Source organism: Montipora foliosa, chromosome 1 (genome assembly GCF_036669935.1).
Source record: "Montipora foliosa isolate CH-2021 chromosome 1, ASM3666993v2, whole genome shotgun sequence".
NCBI lineage: Eukaryota > Metazoa > Cnidaria > Anthozoa > Scleractinia > Acroporidae > Montipora > Montipora foliosa.
Window position 1 is genome coordinate 64,078,357 of NC_090869.1, and position 17,500 is coordinate 64,095,856.

Sequence of the window (17,500 nt, forward strand, 5' to 3'; positions counted from 1 at the left end):
AGACAAAGAAGGCGCAGATGAAACGGTTAGTTTTCATGGCTGCAGGACTCGTATCAGTTCTTGCCGGATTCATTTTGGAATCTTATTACCGGAATGTTAGTGGCTAAATGAACTCCATCATCCTTTGCAGTGTAACTTTCTTGGTTTTCTATCTGTTCATCATTGATAAAGCTCGAGCACTTTTCGGGGATTAAAGATCTTAAGTAAAGTTTTGATTCGGTGATGATAAAGTTCTTTTAAAAATCTTTAAAGGATATTTGAAAGATCTCCAAGGCTTTAGTCGCTAAAACTGTATTAAAAGATGGTAAGGGCCTTACAAATATCCCCTTAAAAGGTGAAGAGAATCTTACTTACATTTCCCATAATACAGTTCATTCTGGGGGATTATTTGCATTAAACAATGCCCAGTTCACCGAAGCATGATGCAGTCCCAAGAGTAAATAACTTGTTTTGTTTTTATGTAAAGAACCCCCAAAACGTATCGCATTATGGGATGGGGGAAATAGCGAATAAGCGTTCCAACTTACACACTTACAACGTAAAGCGGATACATGCAGCTTCTCTAAGGGCGGGAAAAACACGTACTAGCAAGTTGCAGTTGGTTCCGCTTCTGATTGGCTAAGAGAGATTTTTAAGCCAGTCACCAAGCGTAGGCCGGATGCGAAACCAAGGGAATGACGAAATCACTTTCAATACTACATTGCAAACTGCCCTTGTGAAACAACTTTGAAACGTTTCAGTGACCTCTCCGTTGACGTAGCTATCGAGGAAGGAAATCATCTCAGCGAAATGACTGTCCGGCCAAAAAACGACAGGACTTTCTCAATGATGTCCAAGAAACCCCAGTACGGTCCCATGATGGAGACGATTAAACCTTACCGCGAGAAACTCATGCAAGCCAAGAGGGAACTGGAAAATGCTTGGAAAGGAGAAACTGCTGTTCAATCTGTTGTAACTGGCAACCAGACAAATGATGTGCTTGAGTTGAAAGAGAGCTTGAGTCGGGTGAGTAGCATTGCCGACATCTGTAACGTACTTGTTGGTCCCTGCATGTGAGGAGACGCCCAGCACTGTTCTGAGCATACCGTAGTCTCTGAGTCTGATACTTGGAAAGCCCGGATAAAACGGAATTACAATAATCAAGCTTTGAGGTGATAAATGCCTGAATAAGGGTCTCGCATGCAGTGCTGACAGGACATAAATTTCCTAAATTTGGCTATGTTATTTAGATGGTAAAATGCAGATTTGCAAATAGAAGCAATCTGTTTATCCATAGACACCAAATTGTCAAACCAGACGCCAATATTTCTTGCAGATGTCGATGCAGTGATATGATCAGATTCGGCATATATGGAATTGAGTGCGGGCGTCGGCCGATGGCGATCATTAAGAACTAACAGTTCAGTTTCATCACCATTCAAATTTCAACCTGTTTATCATCATTAATTGTTCAATATACATTTCATCTCGAGATACGGAATGCTCAGGTTCCCCAACAGCTGACAAAAGTAATAAATAAATTTGCGTGTCATCCGCATAGAAGTGATAAGACATGTTGTGCTGTTTGATTACATCAGCAAGCGGGGCAGTGCACATGGAATATAACATAGGCCCTAAAACAGAACCCGGTGGGTCGCCATATTTCAGACAACGGCTCGAGGAACGTTCGTTCTTAACATAAACAAATTGGCTCCTGTTTAGAAGATAGGATTGAAATCAAGTGAGAGTCTTGCTTCGGATTCCAAAGCAATGATTAAGCCTAAAGTTCAAGAAAATGGAATGGTCAGCAGTATCAAATGCGGCAGAATCGGCAGAAAGATCTAAGAGTACGAGTATGGCACACTGACCATCATCAATGCGGCTCGAAGAACATCGTTGTGAACACGGGTCAGTGCGGTCTCAGTGCTATGACTTGCCCTATAAGCAGACTAAAATAGTTCCATAAGGTTGCCATTATTGAGATGTTCATTCAAACGAGTACCAACCACTTTTTGTATTGCCTTGGATACAAATCGGAGATTAGAAATAGGCTTAAAACTACGATAGAGTTCATGATCAAGAGACTCCTTCTTGATTGTGGGGGTATAAGAGCGGCTTCCTTGCATTTCATGGGAACGGTCGCATTATCAAGCGATAAGATCACAATGCGCATAATAACAGGCAACAAGATATCATAACAATCCTTCAGCAGAGCACCAGGTACTGGATCCAAGATACAGGATTTCCCAGCCGTAGTTCGTGAAAGAGAAGACAACTCTATAATGTTATTCGGGGAGAATTCAAGCAATTCCGTAGGACTATGACAGGTCGAAACTTGAGGCGAGTCAGTGACTTCTAGCATGTTTTCCTTGAGAGACTGACTGTACCTTGTTCTCAAAAAAGTCGGCAAAGGTGTTCGCGAGATCAATGGCGTTTTCATGCGTTGGTAGTTTTGATGTTGCCTTGAGATGCAACAGTTTAAAAACGTTGAGAGCAGTACCCGCGGATTAGAATTGTCGTTAATGGTGTTGGCATAAAACTTCATTCTTGCGTCTGAAATTAGCCTGTTAACACATTTGCATTGCTCAACGAACGTTTCCCTATTAATCCTAATTTTGTTTTTGCGCCAGATCCTCTCCAGTTTCCTTCTTCTAGCTTTTTCCGTTCTGATCTAGTCGTCATGGTGTGCAGGGATGGCGCAGTGGTGAGAGCACTCGCCTCCCACCAATGTGGCTCGTGTTCAATTCCCAGACTCGGCGTCATGTGTGGGTTGAGTTTGTTGGTTCTCTACTCTACTCCGAGAGGTTTCTCTCCGGGTACTCCGGTTTTCCCCTCTCCACAAAAAAACCAACATTTGACTTGATTTGAGTTAATTGTTAATTTAAGTTTACAGTGTCCCCAATTAGTGCTCCAGCGCTAGAACGACTAGACACTTAAATAAAGTTCATTTCCTTTCCTTTCCTGTTTTTATACCACGGCGCAGCGGGTCGTATAGTAACAACACGTTTCTTAATATGCGCAAGTTGCTCAATTGATCCTGATAATGTGCCCTCATAGCAGTGTAAGAAAGGAGAAACACTCTCAAACATGTTATAATTTGCTAAAGTAAATGGCATAAAACCTCTGCAATGAAATGTCGAAAGTCAGATAGAATATTTGATGGCGAAAGGGTGAAAGCAAAGAGGGAGAAAACAACAACAACTTTGACCTCTTTTCATTTAGTTATTGCCTTCAATTTTTTTTATCTAGGAGGCACTGCGGCCCAGTGGTACGGTTGGCGCTGTTACCTTGATATCCGGAGATACCGGGTTCAAGATCCGTTCTGACCACTCGTTGAATTTGATCCTGGTAGTCCCTGGTTCAACTTCTTAACTGCACTTGTAAATAGCCAACTGGTTTGCCTCCAGCCAGTTTGGATTCTTAACAGTTGTTGTTGTTGTTGTTGTTGTTGTTGTTGTTCTGTTCTGTCGTTTCGTTAATTGTGTTTCACTGGGCCTGAAAAGCAATTATGAGGAGTGGTCAATTAAGTATGTATTTGTATCTGTATTCAAGCGACTTGCGATAGTTCTTTGCGGAAGTAAGGTGTCGTGTACTGCTCTTTTACGGTGCAACGCGCCATACCGTGGCCACCCAACAAACTTTCACATTTGACAATTACGTGCAAATACTTCAACTCAACAACCCATGCAGCGGTGTTCAACTTACAACTGTGCGAACTTTGCAAGGAGGCGTGACTGTCAATCAAATTCACACATCCTGATTGGCGGACAATTTGTAAAAAAAACTTTGTTTGGTGGCCACGGTAAGGCGCGTCGCACTGTAATGTGGTCGCGAATTGAAGAAATGATACTTCTATTTGTCACTTTAGAGCGAGTTTCAATCGAGTGTCGTAAAACCAAAACCAAAGTAATTACTTTGGCCAATCAAAAAGGACGGAGACAATCCAGCAAAGCAATCAAAACTCGAAGTAATTACACGTAGCCGACTCAAATTGCGGGAAAATGTGCACGGGCGACTCGGAGCCACGATTGGTTTTGGTTTTACTTCTGATTGGCTGAAAAAGTGGCGAGTGGCGCCAATCACTGAGTGAAGTAATGCAAAACCAAAGCAATTCGCTAATTACTTTCCACACTCAACTGAAACCGCTCTATCTCACACATTGAATGTCTTGTGTCATAGTTAGTCAAGTGGATTCGTGGTGATGCTGAAAGTCAATTAAACAAGTTTACTCGAGCAGCTGTTTCTCTGCAGACGGCAAATCAAAGCAAAATGCAGTTTGAAAAAGAATTCTGTCCGCTGGCAAAGGTTAGATTTTTCTCTTAGTCTGTTCAGAACAGAGAAGGGGCGAAATCGTCTTGAATGAAAACTGTTCCTGTCACCAGTGTATTCTCAGACTCCCTTCGTTTTACAAAAGGTGCATCTTTCATTCTGTTTCTTGGAAACAGACACTAATTCCTTTCCTTTGTTCTGTATTCCTATTTTATGGTATTTTAATTTAACTCAGAGTTAAAGCGCACATTACAGCCCGAAGCCTTTCGCAAGGAGATCAGTATGCGTAACTCTTACAACAGACCTGGAAGGTTGCTTGATCTGTAATGCAAACAACTGTCAGTTTTGGTCTCCTTTGGAAACTTGTGGAAACGTTATCCATTTTGTTTTCGGTAGCAAATATGTTTGTCTTAACGATAACAAAAAAAATATGTGAGCGAAGGCGCATCAGCCGCTTAACCAGCCTGCATCGAGTCACCTTAGTTGGAAGCGTTGTGGTGGAGTTGTTTGGGCACTGGGTTTGCATGCTGCTACACCGTTTTCAGATCGTGCTGGATTAAAATTTTGTTATCGGGAGTTACCTTTTCCTGTCGGGGTTCTTGACCATTAGTAAATAGGAACTATAATCCCTCTTCACCTTTTTTTAGGAAGTGTTGACGCAAGGAAGGGAATTAGCTAAACGGGCAGGAGAAATGAGTACGAGGAATCTCCGGGACCGGAGACCACTGCAAACTGCCTCAACAGTCCTGTTATCTGACCTGGATAACTTTAGCAACAGAGTGGAACAAACCAAGCGCTGGTTACAAGACTCGGTTAACTTTTACAATCTTTTGACGAAGGTAAGGTTTTAGTTGAAGACTTCAAAAGCCGTTAAAAGCAAAGTAAGCCAGGTTTGACGTTTTTGCCACAAAATACTCTGATTCATGCTCGTTCAAAATATTTGTCCGTCTTTGGTTTGGTGATTATAAAGAAATCTCATTATCTGCATCAATGCTTCTAAAGGTTCTCTTGAAAAAACCGAAATTTACTCTATGTGCATTTATTTCTTTCTATTCCTCTCCGCATGCCAAATGTTCATAGAGATTCGCTTCTGCATGGGTCCCGCTGACCTTAAGGATGGTGCCTACTAATTCCAAGGTATTTTTGCGCGGTTTACGGAATATGCGGGAAAAGCAGATCTCTAGTGTTATAAAAATCCAAAAAGAAAATTTGGGTAACCACGCATTTTTCGAAGAAAATTAATCAAGAATATTTGTAAAAAGGTTTAAAATACAAAGCAATGCATGGAGTTCTTTTTCAAATTGAAGCCAATAATTATCTCTGAAAAATGCATGGTTACCCCAATTTTCTTTTTGGATTTCAATGACACTTGTTAAGATCTGCTTTTCCCGCATATTTCCTGCTTTTATCAAAAACAGCAACCGGCCGTTTGCTGTTTTACGTAGACGCGATACCAAATCTTTCTGTTGGCTGAAAACGTGGCTTGATATGGGGAAGAAACCAAGAACTAACTCAATTAACGCAAATGAAGACGTCGCTTATTACTGCAATTTGTCTATTATGGCTCTGATTTGTTTAGGCAGAGACGTGGTACAGCAAAGCAGCCGAGTTCTGGCCTTCAAGGTCCAAGCTATCCCATAGTTCTTACCAAGACTTACAGCAATACGAAGACAGACTGTCCAGATTCCTCGTCAAATTTCCTCCCCTCTCTCCAAAGGATCTCTTACAGTTGGAAGCATTTCTGGATAAGGTCCCGGATGAGCAGCTGAGAAACCAGGCCAAGTTGTTGACACATCGCTGCAAGGAACTTGAAAAAGTTATACGAGCCCGCGAGACTCGCATATTTGAATTGGGAAAGAAAAGAGACGACAGTAGGGAGGAGCGGACAGCGGATAGTCTTGCGAGAAGGTTTGAGACATTTTTCTCGAGTCCCTTTGCCACTGTCATTTTTTAAATCCATTCGGGAATGACCTAAGTCATTTTACAATGGAATGCAGGTTTAGCAGAATAGAGAGAGCACTTGCGCTCCACCAATGTGGAATATGATAACAACATTTTGGGCTTGAATTGACTTTGCTTGCGTACATGTATGCGTTCAGACCAAGTAACAGTGTCAGCTGAAATATCCGCGATAATTGTTGTAACACCAACATTAGAGAATGTTAGCTCGGCAGCGAGTGCGAGTACGAGAACAAGTACAACTTGTTCTCGTTCTCGAAGTCGTACTCTACGTATTTAGGTAAGCGTATAATACGAGTTTCTATTCGGCAAAGAATACTATTATGGGATGAAGTTCGCATTTCGGCGCTAGTTTTGAATGAGTTGCTGGTGTTTCCACTTTTTCTGTTTGAAGTCCTTTACAGTAAACGGCGAAAAGCAAACGCAATTTTTGTTTGGACAAACTCGTACTTTCCGCTACGACTTTTCGATGTAAAGTTGACGAAGACCAACTTGCCAGGACGAGTTGAGCACGCAGGGCTGCGCATTACGGATGCGCAGTAATCCAAACTCGAAGTCACACTCCTTGTCGATCCTAACATTCTAAAGAGAATAACATTCTAATACCACTACCCCTACTACTAACAATATCACTACTGCTATATTCAATAATAATTGATGAAGGTGATGATGAGTTTTTGTTTTGTTTTTCGCTCTTCAGTGACTTATATAACATTTCATTGCGCTACAGTACTTTACTTACAACATAGTACTTATAAGACAAATTACAACATTCGGAGACTAATTACAAGAACTAGTTTACAATTAACCGTTAGCAAAATACAAATGAGCTTTATAAAACATTTATTACGACACATTTCACACAAACACATCAGCTTACAACCTGCACATCAACAACAAAACAATAAAAGAAGCATGCAGAGTTAGAAAGAATTAGCTTTTTGAAACAAAAACAGTTGATGATGATGCTGATGACGATGTCATGAGTAACGTATTTGCACCACTTTTCAAATTTCAGTAAATCCCCCTATGAAGCTGCTTCTGAATCTCACTACAGCAGACTCAAGGGGTCATCTTCACCGAGAATCACAAACAACTCTGCATCGCGGTATTCCAGACCACGAGATCTCGCTGCATCTGAGGAAACTCTTACTCTCCCGACACCCCCCACGAGCCGAGCGAGCTCTGCCTTGAAACGCAGGACACCATCTGACAGAATAGATGCTAACCAAACCTACTCCGAGAAAATTGGTAGGAGACTTACAGAGGGTGATTTTTTGAACCAAACATACTCGCCAGGAGAGTTAGGACGATACGTGGGAGGCAGCAGAGGAAGAGAGTTTGATCGCCCAACGGTTTACGTCAATAAACAGACAGAGAGAAAAACAGTTGATAAAAAGGAGTTTTCTTCACGTCCATACGGAGAAGCCGGAAGTCAGTTCAGAAAGTCAGCGCCTAAGAAACCAGACCGAAAGAAGATCAAGAAGATCCAAGGAGAATCAAATAACATGGATTACCTCATTCAAGAGCAGATGAAACTGGAGAAAGAACTTAAAGATCTTCAGAAAGTAGGACAACAATTGGTGCCCCCGCTAGATTTGCGTAGCTTGAGCCCAAATCAAGGTAGTTGTATCAATGACATCCCGCGGGATACCCAATCACTGCATTCGAACGCCTTCAGGGTGACATCCGCAAATCCGGGTCCTATGATTTCTGAGCGCGCGCACTCGATCCAAAAACTAGAAGTGACGTCGGATGACTCAATGGACCGTGAGGTGGAAGGATTGTTAAGCGAGTTGTTGTCGTCAAGAGACAGCGAAGACGACACGTCTCCATTACAACCAGATTCCTTAGTCCCGGAACTCAAGATTTCCATTCCACAAACAAACGGAATCCAAGATTCTTCGCCCAGATTGATTGTCAACGGTTATCATAAAGGCATTCCAGACCCAAACCTGAAAAAAGGTATCTCAGAATTTTATTCTTCCCCTGGGTCGAGTGTCGCTCTGTCTACATCTGACAGTGAAAATCGCATTGCTGCCGTGGCGAACGGACACTCGGGGGATTATTCTCAGCATCACTTGCAGTTTTCGACCTCTCCGCGCGGGCATGTTACATCACAGGACAAAGTTGAGCAGTTTAGGGCGCTAAAGAAACAGGAAATGTACTGGATGAACCGTGTCCATCATCAGCGGCAAATCCTCGCACAACCATTGGACAAAATCGTGAGACAGGAAGTAGAGGAACAATATTTTTATGCTCAGGAGGAGCTTTCTAGAATTGAAAACGCTATCGCAGTTTTATTCCGATATTTAACTCCAGAGGATGTCCAGTGGTTGATGAAAAATGGAATGGTGACCCTAAACCCCGACTACGTTCCTTCGGAAAATACTTTGCACGCATCGCAGACCAGTAATTTCGTCAGCCCGACACGTTTTGACGATCAGTTGGTCCAGCCGTCTCTTCCTCAACACCAGCGAGAGCGGGCAAGTTTTCCTGCCACACCAGGACTTTTTATAAATGGAGTGAAAATGCCGCAAAAGTTGGAGTACCAGAGAGCTTCTCCTTCTGAGTATCCACATAGCGGGAACACCTCTCCTGGTCGTGGACTAGATGATACTAGAATCAACATTTCTAGTTATCAAGATGCCCGTATAAATCGTGAAAATTCTCCTAGTGAACGGCAAGGAAATGTTGTTACTCCTGCTTCTTCTTTTGTGAAGCCACCATGTACGGATAAAGAAACACAGACTTTTATTGGATCGCAGACTCAAAAGAAAGTAAACGCGACCCGAACATTGTATGACAATGTTGAGGTATCAAGCAGTTCTAGTTTGAACAGTGAACCAAACGAAAGCAATTATGAGAATTTTCTACTCGTTCATCAGAGAAGTTTGACCCAACAACTGCAGGAACCTGGTGACGAATTTAGAGTCGAAGCTAATGATCCACAGATTAACAAAGCTGACAGTGCGAGCTCAGAGGAGGAAGACGAACCTGCTATTGATATGGTTTCTGTGCAACATATGGAGAACACTGCCAAAACAATTGTTCCAGATGATACCGTTACCGAGGAAGTCCCGCGTTCCATTCAGCACGAGGCAGAAAAGCCAACCACTGTAAAACAGCCAAGTTTTGACGATCACGAGGTCGTAAAACTCAAAGAAAAATTGGAACTCGAGCAGCAAGAACTACGTGATAGCCTTAAGAGGGAGCAGATGAAATTCCTTGAGGAACAGCGTCGCTTGAAGGAAGAGGAAGAGCAACAGGTCATATGGATGGCCGAACAAGAAAATCAAAAGCGCATGCGCGAGAGTTTAGCAAGTGAATCTGAGGTGCAGGACACAAAGCCGTCAGCAGAAAAGGTGAGTATGGCGCGCGCGTTTTTTATTGTCAAATTCAAACGTTCAATTTGGACAATTTTGGCAATTGGGACATTCAGTTCGGCAATTCAAATATTCAGTTGAAGTGAAGGTTTGAATTACCGAAAGGAATGTTTGAATTGTTGAATTTCCAAACTGAAGGTTTGAATAGCCAAATTGATTATTTGAATTGCCGAATACATGTTTGAGTCTTGACACTAAAAACGCGCTATAGGTGAGAACTTTGGCAATTATTATGGAAAAGACTGTAATGAACAGCAATGAGCTACACTGTCTAAAATCGCTTCCAGATGCGCCTAGTTGATTGTATTAGCCTGGTTCAATCGCTCCATCAAAACCTGGTGAAAACAGTTAAAGGCAGATGAAGGGAAAACGATTAAGTTATTTTTGCTTTTATTTGCGCCTTACAATTTTCATCATTTGCTTTTGAGCAGCGATAAGGAAAAATCAACTGTAGACAAGGGGTTTTAGTTTCTAAGAAGCCGACAATTTACACTCGATAATTTTTTGTGATGATTTTACGTTCAGGAACCGAATGAAAGTAAACGCGATGTCCAAGAAACTCGTGCAAAGCGATTGTCGTACTTCCGGTCCAAAACAAATTCTCATGCACTGACGGACTCTTTCGAGATAGAATTGCCAAACACATCTGAACTGCAAGACCGGTCAGAGGCTCCAAGTGATGACAATAAAGATTATACCGGCAACATACTGCCAGAGGACACGCCTTTTGAAAGTAAAATTACAAATGAAATCGAAGTTTCGAGCGTCAACTCTGACCCGAGGTCGTCTCCGAGCCAAAGCCAACTTGAGGATATAAACATCGATCAGTGTGATTTTGTGAGTGAGGAAAGCAAAGAATCACCCGAGGATGAACTCATAGAACTGCTAAAGGCAGCTGCAACCAACGAATCCCCTGACAATTCAACGGAGAGCTTTGAGGAGACGCAAACGTGGCTTCCGGAAGCGGCCTCTTCAACGGAGAAAGATGTTTCAGAGAGCTTTAGTGAAGGGCAAGGAGAGAAGCTGGACATCTCATCAACGGGAAAAGGTGGTGTTCTTGAAGAAATGAGCGAAGGCAATATTGAAAAACTCAGAGACACTGATGTTGTTCAAAATTCAAACTGGGAAACTGACGAAGGGTCGGACAGTTCGGATGATATTATTGAGCGCTTTGAGGCCAGTTTGATTGATGAAGAACAGTCTTATGTTGACACTTTATCGCCAAGGCTGAAATCTGAAGAATTGCAAAAGGCACAGGTAGAACATACAACTCTTGTAAAACAGGACTCCCAAGACACTTTGCGTACGGACTCCAGTGCAAATTTCGACGAGCTCGTGACGAGACTCGGGGAGATTGAGAACGAGTTAAAAGAGAGTGAAGTCGAGGATGCAAGAAATCGAGAAAAGACGAAGAATTCATCTGACGACGAATTTGAGGAAATCGAAAGAATGTTGTATAAAGAAAAAGCACGCCTTGCAGCTGAAACGAATGCCTTAGAACAGGACGAGGCGCCAGAGAATTCTTCCGATGAAGAATTCAAAGAACTCGAGAAGGCTTTGTACGAACAGAAAGCTCGAAACGATGCCGCCGAGAGTGACGAATCAATTGAAGACCCTCCGGAGACCGCGTCGGACGATGAAGTTGAGCGACTGGAGGAAATTACAAACAGTAAGATTTCACTGCATAAGGCTGAAGTGGAAACCGTACTAGAGACGAAAGGGGCCGAGATTAACCCCCAAAAGGCAGAAATGGAGTACCAAAAAGCATCTTCTTTGCCAAAGTTGATTCTCGCGAGAGAAAACATAGAGAAGGATGACCTCCTTGATATTATAGGCTCTAGTAGCTCTGAACTTTCGTTAAGCTCTGAAGAGGAAGGAGAGAGTTTAGGCGAAGTTGGCAAGCTAATTTTGGCTGAGGGTCAGTCGTCTGATGACCGAGAGACGCTGGGCTCTGATGAGGAGAAAGTTGCTGAGAGAAATGTCACGTGGTCTGTATCAGTTCGCACCAGTGCCCCACTACCGCCTGTATCTGCTCCTGTGATGAGCGAACACAACGTTGCTTTTGTAAGTGTATTAGGGTAATTGAGTAATTCTGAAAGAGATGTTGTATGTTAACCCTAGTGAATGAATCCTAGCACTCGGATTTTTTCGGAGTATGCCCCAGTCATCATCGATTTAACAAATAGATTCCGTGTTGCCGTGCGTCTGTTCAGTAATAGATCACAGATGACGTCAAAATGTGGTAAGAACAAAAAAGTGACACACGAGGCGATAGCCGAGTGTGTCACTGATGTTCTTACCACATTTTGACGTCTTCTGTGATCAATTACTGAACAGACCCTCGGCAACATGGAATCTATTTGTTTTATATAATAAAGAATTAAACTTTATTCGCATAAAAGCTGATGGTGACGTCAATCGTGCGTCTGTCCTCCAATAGATCATAGGCAAGAACCAATCAAAATACGTGAATAACCTGGGTTATTATATAAGGATAAATATCTTCAAAAATATATAGTTCGGGCCCCGGTTGTTCAAATGGTAGATAACGTTGTCCACGGATAAATCATTATCCATTGGACAGCGCAATTGGTTTCGCTGTGACTTATGCACTGGATAGCGATGTATCCGGCGGATAGCGCTATCCATCGATTGAACAACTGGGGCCAGAACAACCGGGACTTTACCCTGCGAGCAGTTGGTTTCTCCTACGCTTCCCGAGAGAGAAACCACTGCGAGCAACCGTTTGGTTTTCCATCGATGATGTGCGAAGTACGTCACACCCCACGTGATGTATTTGACATCACTTCGTCTTATTTTGCGCGAAATTTCTACACAGCAGGCTCGCCCAAACGCAGCAGTTACGTAGCTGAACGGACGCGCAAGCGCCAAAACATGTTTACTAACTCGTTTTACCGGTTTAAATTTAATTTATTCGTCCTTGGCGCTGGACGACTCACGCAAAGAAACTAACGGTTGCTCGCAGTGGTTTCTCTCTCGGGAAGCGTAGGAAAAACCAACTGCTCGCAGGGTACCGGGGCTTCGATGCGTCTGCAATTCCCTCATCGGTCGTTTTTTTTGTATTATTCTTAGTTTGCACTCGCGTGTTCAGCGGCCAGGTTTTTTTTAATCGAAACAAGAAAACCGTTTTATAAAATGCAGAAAATAGATAAGGATTTCTTCAGTAATTCATCGCCTTTACGTTCGGCTTAAACAGTAGCGAACGGAAATCCTGAACAGGATTGGAACCCAGGTCCTTTGCAATATCGGTGCAGCAGTGCTCTAAAATTGAGCTATCAAGTCGAATGGGAGCTGGTCATTTTGTGAGTTCGTGGTAAACCCGTGAAGGATCTGAACATAAAGACAATATATATGAAAGACGGACATATTTATGACCTCCGCGAAGCAATTGGGACCTTTAGATTGGAGGACGAGGATGACTACGAGTAGTACGAGTTTTCCGTTTTGAGCACGCGCACTTCGAAAAAATGTCGGCCTCCGAACCTTATGCGCATGCTCAGTACGGAAAACGTGTCGTCGTAGTTGTCCTCGTTCTTCGATCTAAAGGTCCCTATTAATGTCGAAACCAAGGACAGATTAAGAAACAGATTGAGTTTTGAGTTTTGAAAGAGTGGTTTTCGAGTTAAATTTATTGCGCAACCCGCACAAGATTCAAGATGTTTACAATGGCAAGGTAGTGATAAGGAAAGAGGGCGGGGGTTGGGGGGTGTTGGCCGCTGTTTCCCCGCTCGATAGTCTCGGCAACGGAACATTTTAATGGAGGAATAACAATATAACGTAAAAGAGAAGATGAGGTAGGATTCAGAAGAGGCGTTTCAAGTAATTGAGAGCAACGTTTTGAGACTAATTTCTTTAAAGAGCATGAAAGAAATGCTTCTATGCTTCTTTTGCAGGAAAGCAGTGGTGGAGTTGTGGTAGTAATAGACAATGGGTCAGGGTTCTGCAAGGCGGGTTTCTCCAATGAACAGCAGCCCCGCGCAGTGTTCCCCTCAGTTATTGGAAGACCACGTCATCAGGTTAGAAATTAAATTCAGCTGTGTTATTCTTTTGCCTTGTTTCCAGTTGGTTCAGTTGAAGGAATATCGGCAACCATGTGGGTGGTTGAAATTTAAGGTCCAGCGGTCTCAGATAAAGACGTCAAACCAAGGGCCCAGTCTCCTGACCCTTCACTCACGATATGACGTTGGCAATTACGAGTGTGAGTAATAGACCAATTTCGATATATCAAAATTCAGTCCGAAACAAAAGGCATCATCTCGAGGCTCTGGGGAATAAATATTAGGATTTACATGAGTTTATTCCCCAGAGCCGCGAGATGGTGCCTTTTTTTTCGGACTGAATTTTAATATATCGAAATTGGTCTATTAAAAATATAACTTTGTGTGAACAATATGTATGGGTTATTGACCAAGCGTGAGGTCAAGATGACTGGATATTGGCCAAGTTCTTTTTTTGCGTGTTTATCTTGGTCAATAAAGGATTTATTATATGACTTAAAACACCAAAAAATGATCTTTGATCTTGCGGGACCAAGCGAGAAATCCCGAGCGGGCAGTATCGCTCCATCTTGCCCGCTCGGGTAGCCAATCAGAGCGCGCGATTTGGTTCATCTTGCCCGCTCACGGAGCTAGTCATATCATAAGACCGAAGTATTGTTTAACAACCCTGGTACGAACAATTTTAACGTAACGATAGAGAATGCGCGATTCGCTGTTGTGTGCCTACGGTGTCGTCGTAATGACTGACTTCTATATTGTCAGGTAACATTGGAGGCTTCCACGTTGAACTAACTTTTGCAATGAATGCGTTGGCTCATTGGCTCTTATGGTACCTACTAATTTATCCGTTTTTGGTGGCTAATATTTTTCCTGATTTTTTACAATAAAAGGCTTAAAAGAAGACTAATCGAATCGAGCTCTTTGAACTTCCGAAGCAGATTTATAACACGATGCCCTCTACAAGTAAGCTATTCTGCTAATGAGATAAGTTTGACATTAAAACAGGAAGCCATGATGCATGAGTACAGAGATCATTACATCGGCGATGAAGCACAGAGCATGCGTGGTGTGTTAACCCTCACATACCCGTTGGAACATGGGATTGTGTTGAACTGGGATGACATGGAATCGGTATGTTGATTCCTAATTTGCTTCGCTGTGTTCGTTTTTTTCAAGTCTCTAAGAAAAAGAGTTGTAATCTGTACATAAAATAGTAAACCATTATAGGCCGAGGTTTTTTAGATACCCGGAATAATCAAGTCGAGGCAATTGGAATCAGTCGATTCGGATACCATACAAACCTGATTTAAAAGTTGATTTATTAATATTCTTTCAAGAAATCAAGCGATAAGAGTACTACTACCTAAAACCCATAAATAGGCATTTCAAACAAAGAAAAGACACAAACTAAGAATGGTCAACTTTGGCCCCCGTGGGTAGAAATGCATAGCTCGCGTTGCCGACAGCTCGTTCAATTAAGGAATCTAATAGCAGATTTTTATCGTCATCGTCATCATAATCGATGTCCATGGCTTGGAGCTACAACTTACTTTTTTACCTTATGGGTTATATAATTTATCCCTTTTTGAGACCCTCAATATTCAGAACTGCACCGCACGCCATATCTCCAACTAAAGGTAAAAAAAGAAAACTCCTGCGAGGTGTTGTTGGTGTTAGCAAAATGTGTTAAAAAAAGAAATTTTAAAAGGCCGTAGATTGAAAATTTAATACCGACGTTTCGGAAAAACTACCTTTCTCAAGGCAGTAAACGGAAAATGATTTGAATATAGAGTATACAAACTAAATACGCACGCGCGAACGCGTTGAAAAGCCGCGCGCGCTAGTCCATTACAAGCGTGTAACTTAAAAAGAGAAAAAAAGAGAAGAGATTCGCTTGTTTTTTAATTGAAAGACACTAGCTTGTAATACTATGGACTAGCACTCGCGGCTTTAATGTCAACGCATTCGTGCGTGCGTATTAGTTTCTATACGCTATTTTCAAATCATTTTCCGTTCATTACCTTGACAAAGGCAGATTTGCCGAAACGTCGGTATTAAGATTTCAATTTACAGTATTTTAACAATTATATTTTAAACACATTTTACATCTCTAACTAAACCAATCTTTGCCGTGCAATGTCTATGTTTACGTCTCAAGTGCTTTGATACCGCCATCCTATTGGCTCAGTTGGTTGACAATCGGACTACCGTTCGATAAGCGGCCGGTTCGAACTGCGACCGGACCAACACCCAGGCTCTTAAAAGAATTGAGGAGAAATTGCTGCCTTTGTAATTACACCCGCAAATGGTTAAGACTTTGAAGTCTTCTTGGATAAGGTCTATAAAGTTACCCGTAGGCCCCATTTCACAATCCTTGCTGTAACATCCTTAAAGAACCCACAAACTGTTCATGGAATCCCCGGTGCACTGACTTGGGTGTACTTGGTCAGATGATTCATATGGTCCCTTCTGGTGCCTCCCCACTGCTTAATTGTAGACCAAAATGGATTAAATGACAATTAGTGTTTTAATTTACGCGAAAAAATAGCGATCCTAAGTATAACGACGATCTCTCAGGCCAGGGGTTCTTCTTGGTTGGTGAATAATGATTTTCTCGTTGGTGACTCGAAGAGACTCGTGGGAGTTAGGCCGTTAAACTAGGTTCAGTTAGCTTGTCACATGCACCTGTCATCACCATCATCGGTATCATTATTTTGGTTGCTGAACTTCACATGCGCTGCCTCTTTTTGTTATAGATCTGGACTTATACATATGATCAGCTGCGTGTCGAGTCCCAAGACTTTCCTGTTTTGCTGACTGAGGCTCCCTTGAATCCAAAGTTTAACAGAGAGCGCATGTTGCAGATAATGTTTGAGACCTTCAATGTTCCTTGTGTGTACGTAGCTGTACAAGCCGTCATGGCGCTGTATTCCACCGGCAGAACCACAGGTAATCTGGCGTGATGTTCTTATGGTGGGCAATGGTTAAAAGTTCTTTGGAGTCTTCATCTGCTTTCAGTCTCTTCGAAAATAATCAGGAATCTAATACATCGAACAGTTTAGTACAAAAATAAAATTGAAACTTCTCCACGTTGTATTGGCTCCCACGTTTATATTCTTTGTTAGCTCTCCACAGCTCTACGCGGTCATTAAAATTCGAAACAAAGTGCTTTTTGTTGCTACATAAACCTTTTTTTTTATGTAACAAAGAAGCTAGAAACCCGGTCTGTTTAAGCTAGCGAGTGGCTTTAGCACTTTTAGCGATAACTTTTCCTTCCACAGTCATACTTATTATTTCGTTGTCGTCTTTCAACTTGCAGGGACCGTTTTTGACTGTGGTGATGGAGTTAGCCACACAGTTCCTGTGTACGAGGGCTACTGGCTACCTCACGCCACACAAAGAATGAACCTTGCAGGAAGGGATCTTACTAGACACCTGAACAGGATCCTCACGGAGAGGGGCTACTCTTTTACAACCACAGCTGAGATGGAGATTATAAGAGACATAAAAGAGAAGCTTGCCTATGTTGCGCTTGACTTTGAGCAGGAACTACAAGAATCTGAAACCAGTAACAAGTGTGAAGAATTGTATATGGTATGTACGGTTTTAGAGCACTTTTCAAAAGACTCTCGAAAGTAATTACTCGATTGCGATTGCTACGCTCATTGGTTGGCTTAAGACTATTCAGACTAATGACTTCTGGTGGGAGCCGGGCCACCAATTACCTCTCTTGATATATTCGAGGGAAACGGGAATTTCACAGGAAACGTGTTGTTAGCATTTTAAAGATTGCATGATATTTTTGACACCAATGAGCGCAGCGTAAAACAAGAACTTAATTCATATCATTTTTTTGAAAAACGAATAGCACCCCGCAGAAAACTTTAG

General features: G+C 42.3%; 1 protein-coding gene across 1 annotated transcript in view; it reads left to right on the forward strand.

Moving 5' to 3' along the window:
* The window catches only part of LOC138004558 (uncharacterized), a 31,779-nt gene that overhangs the window by 9,532 nt on the left and 4,747 nt on the right, over nt 1–17,500 (forward strand). The window contains exons 7-17 of the mRNA XM_068851112.1: nt 1–25; nt 741–1,005; nt 4,159–4,284; nt 4,896–5,087; nt 5,828–6,156; nt 7,226–9,572; nt 10,119–11,657; nt 13,508–13,630; nt 14,618–14,743; nt 16,369–16,561; nt 16,932–17,206. The exon at nt 1–25 is cut by the window's left edge and continues 136 nt beyond it. Of these exons, the coding sequence (XP_068707213.1) occupies nt 1–25; nt 741–1,005; nt 4,159–4,284; nt 4,896–5,087; nt 5,828–6,156; nt 7,226–9,572; nt 10,119–11,657; nt 13,508–13,630; nt 14,618–14,743; nt 16,369–16,561; nt 16,932–17,206 (5,540 nt within the window). The remainder of the gene's footprint in view (nt 26–740; nt 1,006–4,158; nt 4,285–4,895; nt 5,088–5,827; nt 6,157–7,225; nt 9,573–10,118; nt 11,658–13,507; nt 13,631–14,617; nt 14,744–16,368; nt 16,562–16,931; nt 17,207–17,500) is intronic.